At 42.6% G+C, this 16,124-nt stretch overlaps 2 protein-coding genes across 3 annotated transcripts in view; one reads left to right on the top strand and one right to left on the bottom strand.

The window, feature by feature from the left end:
• Positions 1-296: 296 nt before the first annotated feature.
• On the bottom strand, positions 297-1,605 carry LOC101906506 (uncharacterized). Its single transcript, XM_059889775.1, has 4 exons — positions 1,518-1,605; positions 744-1,314; positions 518-597; positions 297-384 (listed from the first exon to the last, which is right to left on the bottom strand). Exons 1-4 carry the CDS (start codon positions 1,603-1,605, stop codon positions 362-364), a joined length of 762 nt encoding a protein of 253 aa, XP_059745758.1. The 3' UTR covers positions 297-361.
• Positions 1,177-16,124, top strand: part of GPR156 (G protein-coupled receptor 156) — a 108,696-nt gene continuing 93,748 nt past the window's right edge. Inside the window, exon 1 of one of the 2 annotated variants that reach the window (XM_024991005.2) lies at positions 1,177-1,265. The gene's annotated coding sequence lies outside the window, so the exon portion shown is untranslated. The remainder of the gene's footprint in view (positions 1,266-16,124) is intronic. The other variant, XM_015471544.3, reaches the window with a different exon arrangement.

The following is a 16,124-nucleotide window of genomic DNA, read 5'->3' as shown; positions in this document are numbered from 1 at the left end:
GTTAATTGATCTCTCAGATTTGACTGGGAATTTCTGGAAGAACATTGTTAAAGAAGAAGGCATCTCAGTAGGCTCTTGAAGGTTTGGGAACAATTCAACAGGTAAAGATGGGGATGAAGAGAAATCCAGAATAAATGAACAGAGTGAGCAAATCACACAGGGGCATTAAACATCCAGGATATATTCAAAGAATGGCAATTGGCCCAACACAGTATAACTGGAACACAGGTGTTGAGCAGATAGAAGGTTAGAATGGTAAGCTGGTTTCCAACTGTGAAAGTAGTTCAGACTGTATTCCACTTGCAGAGGGGGCTTACGGAGGGGGTCGGGGGCGGCCGCGGAGGTTTGTGTGTTTGTTTTTTCAGGAAAGCAGCATTCTTAGTTCTGTTTTGGGAGTGGGAAGAGGCAGGAGACAAGAACACCAGTTAGGAAACTTAAAATAATTCGGGCCAAGGTAATCAAGTTTAACAAGAGCAGCAATATGGGAATGCAGAGAAAGGAGAAAGATTCTACAAACCTTTTTGAGGTAAATAGGGCAGGCCTTGGTAGAAGATGTTAAACCTTTTGTGCCTGGCAGCTGAGGGCTTGGGGATACACCTATTTGAGAAAGAGAACACTGGAACTGAAAGTGGGAACCACGCTGGGAGAAAAATCCCACTATCTTGCAGAATATACAGGGGCTGTATATAAAAGAAGGGAGAGCTTCTGAGGTAAAATAAAATTATCAAGTTGGTCCCTCTCACTTTCTGTATGTTCCACAGGAAAGGGTCTGGCTGTAGAGAATGAGAGATCCGGGGAAAGTCCAGGGTAAAATCTCAGACATAATTCCTGCTCTTGGGAACTGGAGCATGGGCGTCTTTCTTGCCTCTCCGCCGCCGAGACCCCCCGGGGCAGCCCTGTTCAGGCGAAGGAGGCGCGGGGCGCGGGGCCGCACAGCCGGGAGCGGCCGAGCGCGGGGTCCGGCGCAGCGCGCGGGGCGGTGCCAGGAGAGGGGCGGGAGGCGCGGCCCCGCCAGAGCCCGGCCCGGGTGTTCCCTGAGGCACCCGACGTCCCGCGCTGACAGCAGAGCCGGGCGCCGCCGTCCCGCCGCCTCCGCGCCCGCCTCCCGGCTCCCAGCGCGGTGATGGGCGCGGCGCCCTGCGGTACTGCTCCCGCCCCTCCCCGTCCCTTCCGGCCCCGCGAACCCGCGAGAGACCCGGGCACCGCCGGCGTTCTGCCGCCCAGCCGCGGGCCTGGCGCTCCTCGGCGGTCCAGGACCTGGTGAGGTGAGCGGCGCGCCCTGGAGGATCCCATAGTCGGGAGTTTGTAGGAGCGCTCTGTGGGCAAGATATGTCCACAGAACGGCAAAGACTTAAACTCTGAAGTAAAAAGTGGAAAGGGGGGAAGGGCGTTCTCTGCTTTGCAGAATCTGGGCCGCTTCTTTGGAAACGGTGAAGAAACTATCTTAGAAACTGGAGGCGAGCCCGGGGTCACTGACCAGGGATGCCCGTGGCAGTTTCCTGAGGAGAGAAGCGTACTGGTATTTGTCGGGAAGAGCGGCTGCGGCTGTTCTGTTTTGTTAAACAGGCGATAGCCTCCTGAAACGGAGGGATCCGAGAACGGCATGTAGACCCTCCAGAGGCTCTTCACGGGGCTTGTCCCCAAACCTGCCTGTCGGGGGGTGGGGGGGAAGTGCACCCTAAGGGTGCCAGGTGGCGAGTAGGGTGGACTCCCTCACGAGGGTTGTGAAGTCCTGAATACAGAACGTTTTTTGCTCTGCTTTCTGTCGAACTGCCTTGTTCTGGGCAGAGAGACGCCCGGGAGCTGCAGCATCCTTGTAACTCTATCTGAAACTAGAGGCCACTTGTTAGATCGGTGTTTGAATGGTGGATATCTTGGTGTACTTGCGGCGCTGCGGAATATGAACTTTGAAGTTTTTCTTTAAAATTGAGTTTTATTGTTATCATTTTAGAATAAGAATCTGTGGGGAGAGACGTCATGGCATGCTCTCTTCCCTTTGTTGGTTTCCTAGGTACGTGCGTGTATGAATAATAGGCAAATTATGTCCTAGCCTATAATGAAACATTTTTCCTGGTGTAGTCCTTTAACCGGGGTATGGAGGGTAATATCAGATTATTCCATACCTACGTGAAGTGTGGATTAAAAGCTGGAAAATTTGTCATGTAATTGTATGAGGCAGCTAGGCCTGCAAAGGAAAACTAATTTTTCTCTGCTTCAGTCGTGTCCGACTCTGTGCGACCCCATAGACAGCAGCCCACTAGGCTGCCCGGTCCCTGGGATTCTCCAGGCAAGAACACTGGAGTGGGTTGCTCCAGTGCATTTCCTTCTCCAATGCATGAAAGTCAAAAGTGAAAGTGAAGTCGCTCAGTCGTATCCGACTCTTAGCGACCCCATGGACTGCAGCCTACCAGGCTCCTCCGTCCATGGGATTTTCCAGGCAAGAGTACTGGAGTGGGATGCCATTGCCTTCTCCTACCAATGGCTAAATGCAGCATAGAAGGCCTCCCTGCAGGCTGGGTAGCAGCCAGGCTTGCAAAACAGTAAGTAGCTTCTTCCTTTGCTGCAGTTGGAGGGAATAGATATGGAGATAAATGGCTGAGGATGTGGTAGTACACAATACAAGGCAGTTTGAGTCTGGAGAATAAAATGCCTTGGCAGGCTTTGCTTGAGTTAGAGATCTCTTGGGAGGCGAGTGGTGGCTCTCTGGTCCCAAATTTGCCAACCTAATTCCACTTTAGGGCCATCACTGTCTCTAGACTGCTCCCTGTATTTCCTCTTCTCTCACTCCAGCTTTTAGCGTCTCCCTGTTCCCCATTAAAGTCTAGGGTTGAGCCTGGCAGACGTCGAGTTATGGTGGCCTTGGGATAGAGAACTTCCAAGTCTAGTGAAAGCAGAATTGTGGCCCGGGGGAAACTTGGGGTGGGTAGGGTGAAGCAACTTCCAGCCTAGACTTCCAGCCTAAAAGACTCTCAAAATAGTGGCAGAGTGATAAAGACAGAAGGAAAGAGATTCTCTCAGGTGGACAGTAGGTGCTTAACAGTTTATTTCCTGCTCAGAATTTTAATATTTCCTTTTTTGTTGTTTGACCATAAGGGCATTTCCAGATGGGGTTGGGGGAGTATAGAACTCTGAAAAGTCCCTCCTTCTCCCAAATTTGCGTTTCTTTCTACTCCCTTGTAGGTTTTTAGAGAGTAAGTGGGGACAGGGGGGGAGAGAAGAAAGAAGCAGTGAGGCTCTGCCTTCCCACAGAGACAATGGACCATGGACTGACTTGGGCCCAGAAGTAGGATTTGAAAGTTGAAAAGAATGTTCCATGTTTCATTAAAAATGAGAGCCTTTATTATGCAGAAAGGCATTGAGAACCATGACATTCTCATTTAGTTACTGATGAGTTCTGCTTGATAAGGGATTCAAGTCTCTACTTCTCTTTTATTTTCCCTTCCAACATTTTATTGTGAAAAACTTCAGACATACAGAACTTAAATTGAAAGGTGGTCAAGAAACAGATGTGTGAAGGATATTAACATTTTGAGTAGTGGAGGAAAGGATCTTATTCTTCTGACTTTTCCCTAAGAATTCTAGGCATATCTCTTCATTGCTTCCTTTTTCCCATTCTTAAAACATGTGTGTGCTTAATCGCTCAGTTGTGCCTGACTCTTTGCGACCCCATGGATTGTAGCCTGCCAGGCTCCTCTGTCCTTGGGATTCTCCAGGCAAGAATACTGTGGAGTGGGTTGCCATGCCAGGGGATCTTCCCAACCCAGGGATTGGACCTGGTTCTCGCTTATTGCAGGCAGATTTTTTACCATCTGAGCCACCAGGGAAGCATAAGTTGGATAATATCACTCCCCTGCTTAACATTCTCCAGTGAAATAAGATCCCTCACACTTTTAATAAAATCCAGCTCTCTACCGGGACTTATCAAAACCCTAATGGATCTGGCCTCTTTGACCTCATATCTTTCCCCTCACTTTACTTCTTCCTTGCTCTTTTCTGCCTGAACACTCTTCCCTCAAATATTTACACTGCTTCTTTCCTCAGTTAATTCAGCACTCTTTTCAAATGTGACCTCCTCCATCAGGTCTTCCTTGACCACCTAATCCAAAACCACGCTTTGTCACTCCCTGTCCTCTGACCCTACTTTAGTTTTCTTCACTACATTTACCATTACCTGGCATTGAATAGTATGTCTCTTTCTTTATTAATCATCTCTATATTCCACCCCTCAAATGTAAGCTTCATAAGGATAAGAAATTTTTTGTCTTATTCACGGCATATTGTAAGCAATTAATAAATTAATAAATAATTGTCAAATTAATTAGATAATTAAATGACACAGATAAGACATTGCCTCCCATAAGGGTGGCATAAACCTTGGTAAAATACTATAAGTCCTTGTAAGTGATTCAGGTTAATCAATATTTTATAGGTAAATGATGATCCTGGAGATAAGTAGCCACTCTTATCCCCACAGTGCTTTGAAGCTGAATCCTATGTTAGAAGCTGAGCTAGTTTTGACAAACCCTCATCCCAAACAAGATATAAAAAATTTCAATCCTAGAAATTTCCCTCATGCCCCTTTCTAGTTACCCGCCCCCCCAGAAGCAACCTTTGTTATGATTTCTTTTATTATAGTTTTGCTGGTTCCTGGACATCATATAAATGCATTCACACAGTATGTACTTTTATGTCTGCCTTTTTTCTCAGCACAGTGTCTTGAGATTCATCCTTGTGGTTGTATATTAATTGTTTATTTCCTTTTATTCCAAGATGGTATTCAACTGTATGAATATCTACTTTTTATTTACCCATTCTCTTGTTCATGGATACTTGGGTTGTTTCCAGTTTGGGGCTATTTTAAACAAAGCTGCCTTGAACATTTTATAGAGTCTACCTCATTTTAAGTCCTATGTACTTTATGTGAAAATCTTCATGCCACCAGTGCTGAGAGAAAGATGGCAAGATTATGGTGGCTGTGCCCAGTATGGCAGCCTGCCTGTACCCCAGCAAGCGCCTTCTCCAGACAGCCCCACTGGGTGCTGATCTCTCTCCCACTGCAGAGGGGGAGCACTTGAAAAATGCGTGTCCAGGCAAATTGGGGAGCCCTCAAGCATGCTTTCAGTGTTTCTCAGTCCCTAAAAGAGACTGTAGAATGCTGCCGCCATTGCTGTTGTATTCCCTGCCTCCTCTCAGCTCCCCATCCCAGTACAAATTGACTCTAATCAGCCATTGAGCATTCTGCTCTCAAGAGGTTTAAATATTTAAGAGTAAGAGTCTTGTTCAGAGCCTGATAAAATATTTATGTGTTTCCATGGGGCATTGGTTTTCATCTAGGCTTCTCAAAGTGTTTTTCGGAGACACTTGTCATAATCATGAGCTACTCAGACAGAGATAGATGATACAGCCAGAGAACATTGGTAATACTGAACCCATCTTGCAGAGTGCCTTGCTTTCTAGGGATGGGGGAGAATGAGCATACAGAAAAACGGGCATTAATAGTATCTGGACCAGGAGACAGGCTGACAACAGTGACTTGGAAAAAACAGAGTCTGTTAATGGAGTTCCCCTGAGGGTGTGAGCCCAGAGGGATGGTAGAAAGGAGCTTGTCAGCATGAGGAGGGATTATTTTAGATGGAATGCATTCATCCCAAGTAGAAGAATAAAGGAATAAGCCTTTAAAGGACACAGTTCCTTTGACACCAAGGTAGACAAAGCCTGTATAAGATAGCTATGCTGAGTGCTATAATTAAGTCATCACACCTGCTATGAAAATATGGGAGAAGGAGTGGAGGCTAGCGAGTGTTTCCAGGTTGGGGGAGAGAACTAGCTATATCAGGAGAAATTGTTATTTTCTTCTCCAAGGAAGAAGTGCTTTTTGAGTCAAGTTCTGAAGGAGTTATGGCTCTCTGACTGGCAGCTGTGTGGCGTGGAAGGCATTTCCAGACAGAGTAACTTGAGCAGACATTCGAGTCAGGGCTCTAGTGCTGGTGTGGCCTGAGTAAGGTGAAGAGGGGGTGTCAGGGAGGGTTAGGGCAGGTTTGCAGTAAGAGATAAAGCAGGAGAGCTAAAGGCCAACTTGTAAAGGACACAGGAGCATGGACTTTAGTCTGTTTGTTGAAGGGAATCATGTAACTTTTGATTAGGTCAGATTTTGAGCAATTCTTGAGCGGTGCCTCTAGCCCAAGCGAGGCCTTGAGGTCTGTTTATGTCCAAGGCACTTCCAGAATATTCTGCTATGTCCAATCCAGTCTAGAGCCTTTGTAAAATCTACTCTAAAGGATGTAAACAGAAGGAGGTCAGATTCATTCAGTATACTCCTGGGACTAGCCAGAAACAGGTCTCATCCATCACAAATACTCCAAGTCAAACTGAATTCATAGGCTGTATGCTGCATCCTCTGATGGCAGCATACATCCTCTTTCGTGGCCACTTTGCCTCAGTGGGGGCTAGTTGGGAGGGTCTAAGTACCCCTTATCACCTGAACCTAAATCTGAGTCAGTATACTTCAGGCTGGGTTGCAGGCAACAGAGGACCAAGTGATGAGACAGGCAGACCATTGCTACAGAACTCAGACTTTCTTTGACCCGGCTACTGGTAACAGAGGATTGAGGCCGTGCAGATTGACAACCCGTAGACAGGACCGTTCAGCCACCTACCACATGTGTTCCCTTCAGATTCCTATTCAGAAGTGCCTCAGGATGTTTATTTTAATGAATAATGAAAATAGGGAGGGAGGAAGGGGTGTGAAACCTCTCCATCATCTTCGCTTTATGATGTTTGTAATAAGGAAGAGATAAGTAGAAGTGATGGTCCTGGGGAAGTCAGTCCTCAGCGCAGCAGTAAGGAACTTTGCCTGTGTGTAGATTAGCTGCAGAGCTCTGGAATTCTGATGGGGAGAAGCGATTTCTTGGTGTGAGGACAGAAAAAGGCATGGAGGACCCCATAGAGAAACTTCATGATTCTGCTCAGGGTCTTGCTGTTTGTAACTTTTCTCTTGCGGTGGTGGGTACATGTTCCAGAGTGACATTGGAAACACCCAGAAGAGAATGCACTGGGCCTTCCCATTGCTTTCTGCCTATGCTGGAATGTCAGCCTCTCAATCAGTACTGTCAGCTCCCATCCTGATTTTCCCAGGGTAACTAGGAAGACCCTGAGAGAGGAGGCAGAAGCGAAAGTCTTAACTAGGGAAATAACAAGACTTCAGACTAACAATATCCTTCAATATTTAAGACATTCTTAGTTTTCTGCATGAAGTGAAATCTCCCAAGGGCCATGTTTGCTGTGTATTTCCTCCAAACAGGTGAAGAGGGTTCATGCTTAACTGAGTGCCTTCTCGTAATGGACATTTCAGTGATTGTATGTTGTTCCCTGGCCTGCTTTTGGATGTTGTTTGGAGATTGGAGTAAAAAGGGAACAGGAAAGATGATGGCAGGAGACAGGAAAGGGAAGAGAGTAGTGACTGGCTGGGGTCCTAGGTACCCGATTATCTGCAAGTGAGAGACTGGGACGAAAGGACATCAAATAACCACCCATGGGAATCTTTATGTACAAATATTGCTGACTGCCAAAGTCAGTTGTGAAGAGAAAAGAAGGGCTGAGACATGAGGCTGCTCTCAGTCAGTCTGAGGAATATTAATACAGGCTTGACACACCAGAATACATAGCCACACCACAACCATGCAGATCCCAGCAGTAATATACTGTCCAAACCCCTTCACACTTCCATCACGTTCTCTCATATTCATTTATAATATTAGTTATGTATGTGAGATACTTGTAAAGATATACAAATGCAGACCTACTTTAAAAAGTAAGTATAAAGAAGCATTCTAAAATATTAGCAGCAGTGGGATTATGAATGATTATTTTTTTCTAACTTATCTGTATTTCCCATGATTGCTATTATAAGCATGGATTTCTATGATACTCAGTAAAACATTAAGTAAAATAATCTTTCAAGGGACTCAGTACGAAGAAAGAAGAAAAGGCATACGTGGAGGACAGTAGGATTTTACCAGAATAGAAAAAAGATGTTGGAAAATGAATGAAAATCACAGAAGTGATTTTGTCAGGAAGACGGAGGGGAGAGTAGGTGGAGATTAGTAATGTTTTCTCTATTTACTGTTATTTACTAGACTTGTTATAATGAGTGTGTATTACTTTTATAATTTAAAAATGCAATAAATTTAAAATATAAAAAGAATTTATTGAGACTATTATTTACAAGTAATACCAGTGGAGTGTATAGTCACTTTCAGGCTGCTAACTTCTGCATATTTTTTGTTCATTGTTGAATATCATGTATTTCTTGCTGCCCCACCCCCACCCCCGCCAAGGATCTGGAAGCTTTTATCAGCATGAAGCCAAGTTGCCAACACTCTGTCAAATGTCACACCTCCAAGGCCTTAATGCCATTCTCTGGGCGACAACTGGAAGTCCCATAATGGGCTTCCAGTGGTCCACCAAGGTGCTAACACAGAGCACTTCGAAACTGGACAGCAGCATCTTTCCCAGAGTTTAATATTTATTCCTGAAGCTGCCAGGCCATCCTTATACATCACATCTCTGAAATATGAAACTGGAGCCAACAAAAGCTGTCAGTAGCTGGAGTAGTGGGATTTTTCCAGACAAAACACTGTTCTTCTCTCATTCAGCTTACTGACTCGAGCAGCCTCTTGGGAACCTGTGGGGCTGAGCTTCTGGAGAGGTGGATGTACTTTTCATTTCACAACCACTGGCCTTTTCCAGAGACACTGTCGAGTCTGTGCTTTAATTGGCTCCTTCTGAGGAACAGGTGGTGAGGCCTCTCTCCAGGAACAAAAGTTGCTGCCTACCTCTGTGTACCAGGATCAATTTAAAGCAAATGCTGGAGAACTGTACCATCCACTGGCATTACTTGTAAATAATAGTCTCAATAAATTCTTTTTATATTTTAAATTTATTGCCTTTTTAAATTATAAAAGTAATACTCATTATAACAAGTCTAGTAAATAACAGTAAATAGAGAAAACGTTACTAATCTCCACCTACTCTACCCTCCGTCTTCCTGAAAAAAAAAATTTCTTCTGTCCTTTTCTACATTCAAATCTAGGTAGAGTTATTTTCTATTTCATATGTAAATGGGATCATATAATACCAGTTACTTTATGTTTCATTTTATTTATTATATTAAGTACATTACTATAGGTACATACATATAGTTGATCCAATTTTTAATAACTACATATATTCCTTTGGAGACATAATTTTTCCCATTATTTTTGTATTGATAGATATTCTAAGTTATCCTCCAGTGTTTTTTCTTTTAAACAAAACGAATTATGCTACAATAAATATTCTACATTTATCCTTACACTTTGGTTTGTATTTCCATAGGAAAATTCCCCAGATTGGCATTTCTGGGTCAAAGGGAACACACACAATTTTCCTGCTCACTGTGGGTCTCCCCTCCAGCAGCCGTTTCCCTCCCTCCTTTTGTCTTGCTCTCCACTCTCCCGCCGCATTTCTTCAGGGAGGCCTGTGTATGTAGGCAGGAGAGCCCTGCAGTGAGAACTCATCCTTGCCAAGTGTGGATTATATCAGCTCAATGCGGAGCAGGGTCTGCTGTATCTTGGTTGCATTGTGTGTCTATTGCTTCTGGTTGGCCAAACTATTTACAGTTCCCCTTGTTCATTTATTCCATGCTGAGGAATTATCCATGGTCTTCATCTGTGGCAGGAGCAGCCTAATCAGTGGGGAGGGAGGCGCTTTCAGAGAGAAAAAGTCGTTACAGTGCTTTCTCACAATGCCAAATCTGCTATGTTTTTATGTCCTTTCCTTAATAGTTGGATTGAGAAAAGTTCTTTGATTCCATCCCAGTCTTCTCCCTCTATTTTGAGGGATTTGGGGATTTTTATGAGTATATAGTCAATCAACTTCAGCTGATTACTTGACATGAGGATAATTAGTTGAGAAGGTAGGGGTCTTACACCTAAAGGATCAGTGCCACTCAACAGATGTAAACATTTTTAAACAAGTGATTTTACTTAGCCTGGTATGAGTAGTGAGCTTCCCAGGACTACTTGGTTTTCATTTTTAGTTTTGCTCTTGTTTGCATGTAAAAATTCAGTCTAGCTCTCAAGACTGGAGAGGAGCAGGATTCTTCACCACACCAGGGCTAGAGAAAATATCAGAGAAGCATTAAGGGAAGCCAGTGAGTATGAACAAGGGAAATGTAAGTAATGAACTGCCAAAGTAGCAAGAAGTATATGGGGTTTTTAAATCCTCAGCTGCAGGCTGCTGTGTGGGCCTGTGAGCTCTTGGACATGCTATGGAGATCTGTGATCCTCTAGTTCTGTGTTCAGAATGCAAACATTAGCTAAGTCATCCTAGATGACTTCAAAATTATGAAGTCCTGTGACAGACATTTTGCTGTTGGCTTCTATAATACATGCTGCAATTTTTGCTTGGTAGCTTTGAAATGAATTTTTATGTCCTAGATTGAAAACTAAAGAAAGAAAAGAAAACCAGAATAGAAGTTATTGTCGTTAATTTCTAAGAAGAAATTTTACTTTCATTTGGACATGTATAAACCTGAAGAATAAGCATCATTCTTTGTATTAATACATACTTTTTCATCAACTTTTCAGATATGTACTGAGGGAGTAAAAATGATAGTTAATAATTGACTATAGTCAGTCACTATGATAGGTTTGTCTCATAACTTAGGGATTCTATAATGTATCTTAATTGGTCTCATAGTTAATAGTAGGATAGTTATATTTTATACTGTTTTCATTGTGATTTGAATCTCTAAAGATTATCTTTAAACAGTTTTGTCTCCTCAGTTAAAAAAAAATTAAGGTGAAACATATTATAAGACATTAAGCATCTGCTTCTAGCCATAATGAACCATCTGGTAGTAGACTGTTGCTCCCACAGGGGACACCTAGAAAATCCAGATTTCCATAATCTGTTTAAAGGCATAAAAGACCTACTAATGCCAGTGCTTGAGATCTAAAACCTCAGAAAGAAGAGAAATTCATTGAGTGCCCCATATTCTGGGTTGCATTTTCCCTTGAGACATTTGCCATTTGTTAAGTAGCATGTAAGGAAAAGCTAAGAACCCAAGCAAAAAGAAGCTACTGAGAGTCAAAGAAGCTGAGCAGAACATTCTGCAGCCTGATAGAGCTGGGGAGGGAAAAAAGGGGGAATTCAAGGACACTAAATGAGCTGGGACATAGAGGTCATGATCATGGAAAGAAAAGAGACTCAGAGGAATTAGTGCAATAAATTTGAGCCATTTTCCTTACAAGTCATTCGCCAATGTATAAGTAGCACAGCTGTTGTTTAGTCTCTAACTCATGACAGGCTTTTTTGCTACCCCATGGACTGTAGCCTGCCAGGCTCCTCTGTCCATGGGATTATCCAGGCAAGAATACTGAAATGGGTTGCCATTTCCTTCTCCAGGGGACCTTCCCAACCCAGGTATTGAACCCACATTTCCTGCATTGGCAGAGCAATTTTTTACATCTGAGCCCCACCCGAGGAGCCCAAGTAGGAGCCCAAGGATTAAAAAAAAGCCAAACAGAAAGCAATGCTAAAAAGCTAAACTCATCAGAGCTAGTGCAATCTTACTGTGCTGAGGAGATTAAAATGGGAGTGTTGGGTCCACCAAAGTGGAAGGGCCTGAAAAACACTGATGGTTAATTTCATGTGTCTCCTTGTATCGCCAATTTATTTTGGAGGTATACCTGTGAGAGTGTTTCTGGAAGAGATTAGCAGTTGAATTAGTGAACTGAATAAAGCAGTTGGCCCACCTCAATGTGTGACAGAACATTATTGAGAGAAATTTAAGAAGACCTAAATAGACAGAGAGATACATCTTGTTCACAGGTGCTATGGATTGAATGTTTGTGTCCTCCCCAAAATTAATAGTTGAAATCTAGTCCCCAGTGTGATGATATTTGGAGACTGGGCCTTTGTGAGATGATTAGGTCAGAAGGATGGGGAAACCTTCATGAATATGATTAGTGCCCTTATAAGGAGAGGCCCGAGAGCTGAATAGCTCTCTTTCCATCGTGTTAGGGTATAACAAGAAGTCAGCTATCTGCAGACTGGAAGAGGGCTCTTACCACAACACAGTCATGCTGGCACCATGATCTTGAACTTCCAGCTTCCAGAACTGTGAGAAATAAATTTCTGTTGTTTATAAACCACTTTTAATCTATGGCATTTTTTAAATAGGAAGTGATTAGATTATTAGAACATTATTATTAAGATGTTAATTCTCTCCTAACTGATCTATAGATTCAATATAATCCCAATCAGAATCCCAGATGACCGTTTTATAGAAATGATAATCTCATTTTAAAATTCCCTGGAAAATGTGCACTGTCTAGAATAGCTAAAACAACTTTCAAAAAAGGAACAAAGTTGAAGGATTATCACTCCTTGTTTTTTCTTTTGAATTCAAGAGTGGTTTCACAGGTGTATGGATATGTCAAAATTTATCAAATTGACATTTTAAATATTTGCAGTTTAATGTAATTTATACCTCAGTAATGGAGAAGGAAATAGCAGCTCACTCCAGTATTCTTGCCTGGGAAATCTCATGGGCAGAAGAGCCTGGCAGGCTACAGTCCATGGGGCTGCAAAAGAATCAGACAAGACTTAGTGACTAAACAACAACAACAATACCTCAAGAGAGCTGTTTAAAAGCTAATAGGAAAATGGGATAAAATACAATTGCAAAATATTTTAAAATACCAAAAAAAGAACATAGGACAGATTGGGAAAATAAAACAAATAGTGACATAATAAATTTTAACTCATTTATGTCAGTAATTCATAAGAATAAATAGAATACAACTAAAAGATTATTGTACTAAAGAGTAGACATATTAAAAAGGATTATTAAAATGTTTTAATTGGTGACAGAGTTTTTCATAGCTTTCATCCTTTTAATGCATCATGCTTTACTTGTGGGTAGCCACAAGTATTTGATTTATGAGAACAATATAAATAGAAACCTTAATTTAAAAAAAGTTTTATCCCTAGCTTCACCTGAGTTGTGATTTGAAATGAGCCTCCTCACTGGACATGAATGGGGTTTGTAGGAGAGGTTGACATGGGCTATGATTCCCCTTTCTGATTTTATATGTAAAATATTACATATTTGTACATGTTTTTCAGAAGAGGGTCAATAGTTTACATCAGTATTTCATGTCCAAAGAACTATTTAAGAATTATGGTTTGAAGAATGAATAAATTGAGTACTATTCTAGGTGTCTAATTTCTCAGTAGTATGTCTCTGAGATTAATTTTTAGTGAATAATTCAAATTCAAGTAGACTCAGATTCTCATGGTATGAATGCCAAATCAACAGGTGCAGCATCACCTGGGAACTCACTAGAAATGCAGATTCTCAGGCCCTACTGAATCAGAAACTCTGGTGGTAAGGGCCTGCAATCAGTGTTTTTAAAGGCATTTTCTAGATGATTCTGATGTGCACTAAAGTTTGATAACCGCTGGGTTAAACTGTTCTTAGAAAAGTCTATTCTGTACCTCATACTTCCAAGCCAAATTTAGGACATTTTGATAAGAAAGTGGCTGCAGAATGGAGAAGGCAATGGCAGCCCACTCCAGCATTCTTGCCTGGAAAATTCCACGGCGGAGGAGCCTGGTAGGCTGCAGTCCATGGGGTCGGACACGACTGAGTGACTTCACTTTCACTTTTCACTTTCATGCATTGGAAAAGGAAATGGCAACCCACTCCAGTATTCTTGCCTAGAGAATCACAGGGACAGAGAAGCCTGGTGGGCAGCTGTCTATGGGGTTGCACAGAGTCCGACACGACTAAAGCGTCTTAGCAGCAGCAGCAGAATGAACAGTCTGCTGTTAATAGCTTGCATTTTCCATCTTTTTATCCTCAGAGAGCCTGTATCACTCCAGTGTCCAGATTAAAGTGGAATTTGGAGACACAGCATATAAAGTGAAAACTGAAAGTGTTAGTTGCTTAGTCTTGTCAGACTCTTTGCGAACCCCATGAACTATAGCCTCGGAGAAGGCAATGGCACCCCACTCCAGTACTCTTGCCTGGAGAATCCCATGGATGGAGGAGCCTGGTGGGCCTCAGTCCATGGGGTCGATAAGAGTCGGACACGACTGAGCGACTTCATTTTCGCTTTTCACTTTCATGCATTGGAGAAGGAAATGGCAACCCACTCCAGTGTTCTTGACTGGAGAATCCCAGGGACGGGGGAGCCTGGTGGGCTGCTGTCTATGGGGTCGGACACGACTGAAGCGACTTAGCAGTAGAACTATAGCCTGCCAGGCTCCTCTGTCCATGGAATTCTCCAGACAAGAATACTGGAGTGGGTAGCCTTTCCCTTTTCTAGGGGATCTTCCCTACCCAGGGATTGAACCCAGGTCTCCTGCATTGCAGACAGATTTTTTACCAGGTAAGCCACCAGGGAAGCCCACAGCATGTACGTTCACTCACAGAAATTCTAACAAAAAGATTCAGGGATGAGTCCCATTAATTCCAAGAGCCTTGGACCTCTGCTTCTTTTGAGGAGTTGGACATTGCTTTCTCAATAGACTGAACCTCACGTTTTCACAGCTGTGTGGCACCTTCACAAACTTCTTTTGAAAGAATGCTCAGCATTACCATGGCTCTATTTGAAAGGTAGATTAATGAATTCACACAGCTTATGTTCTGGGTACCCAAAAGGGCTGAGGTTTCAGCTATAGCAGCATAAAACTTGAGCCATCCAAAACCAGCCTCTGAAACCTTCAAATTTCCTTCTGTTGCCTGAAGCTTGATTTGTATGACACCTTACTGTTTCGCTGATGAGAAATACCATAGAGCACTTCACAGCAGTTCTCATTAAAGGAGGGCAGCCAAGTGGAATTCATTCTTGGCTCTTAGTAGTTTTCAAATGAGAATTTTATTGTATATTAATGAGCACTAATTGACATTTGTGACTGGTTTTTATGGAAATCATGCATGTATAATTTGCATAATAGTACCTAAGTGCTTCTAGGAAACAGTGCAACTCTGGGAAGTTGGTGAGGGTTTTAGTATGTTGCCTTTTTTTTTTTTTTTTTAATTCCCAACTCCAGTCCCTGGCAATAGTGTGGAATATTAACAGGTCTCTAAGATCCATCTATAAAACAGTGGTGACTCACGCCCAGTTCATGTGGTTGTGCCAGTTTATACCCGAGTTCAAAAAGAGTCAGCAAACCACATCAGGGCAGGAGCAGGAGATGCTCTCACAGTAGTCAGGGGGATTTTCCAGCCCTTCTGTATGAATCAAACCTCCTGTTTCTGCTGAGTTATAGTAGTATCTAGATGTCCTGAGGGTTGTTCCTAGGAGTATAGTACTCCTATAGAGTTTAGAGTTTTCTAAACATCTCTGGGTTCACATCAACACATATGTACTGATCACCTGCTAAGTATCAGGCACTGTGTTAGGTGCTAGAGCAAAACCTCATTGTCTTGTTCCCTGCATTCCTAGCTCTTAGCATAGTGACCAGGACACAATAGTTGATCAATCAATATTTATTGAATTATTGAACATGGTCTCTACTATCAGGGATCTATAATTTCATCTTACAAAATCTGATCTTACCTAAAATACAAAGATCATTACTCTTCCTGTTAGAAGAAACAATGATTAAGAACTCAGGATTCCATTAGAAACTTTATAACAAGAAAGATCTATAACCTTGATTATATGACCCAAGTCTTCTGTACAGATGACCCTTTCCTCTACTGTGGAGATGAAAGAAGCCAGTACTTATTGACAATCTAGTATATTAGTTATATTTATGAACATCTTGGATATCATATGACTTAATCATCAACAAAACCTATGAGGTATAGATAGTATTACCTCATTTCACTGAGGAGGCAGCTGAAGAATTGAAGTTAAGTGACTAACTTAAGGCATCATGAATAGAAAATGATGGAGCTGAGATTTAAATTCAGCCTTGGCTTTGCCCATTGTAATATCACTCATTATACCAAGTAGTCCAAGGATGTGTGAAATGAAGCCAAACTCCATGTACTGAGATGGAGGCTGAATTGGCCCAGGAACCCTGGGGTGTGCCCTGCATTCAGTTGACCTACTGTTTACAGC

The sequence above is a fragment of the Bos taurus genome, chromosome 1 (assembly GCF_002263795.3).
Source record: "Bos taurus isolate L1 Dominette 01449 registration number 42190680 breed Hereford chromosome 1, ARS-UCD2.0, whole genome shotgun sequence".
Taxonomy (NCBI): Eukaryota; Metazoa; Chordata; class Mammalia; order Artiodactyla; family Bovidae; genus Bos; species Bos taurus.
The sequence above is the reverse complement of the archived record's forward strand: the minus strand, read 5'-3'. Positions and strand labels throughout refer to the sequence as shown.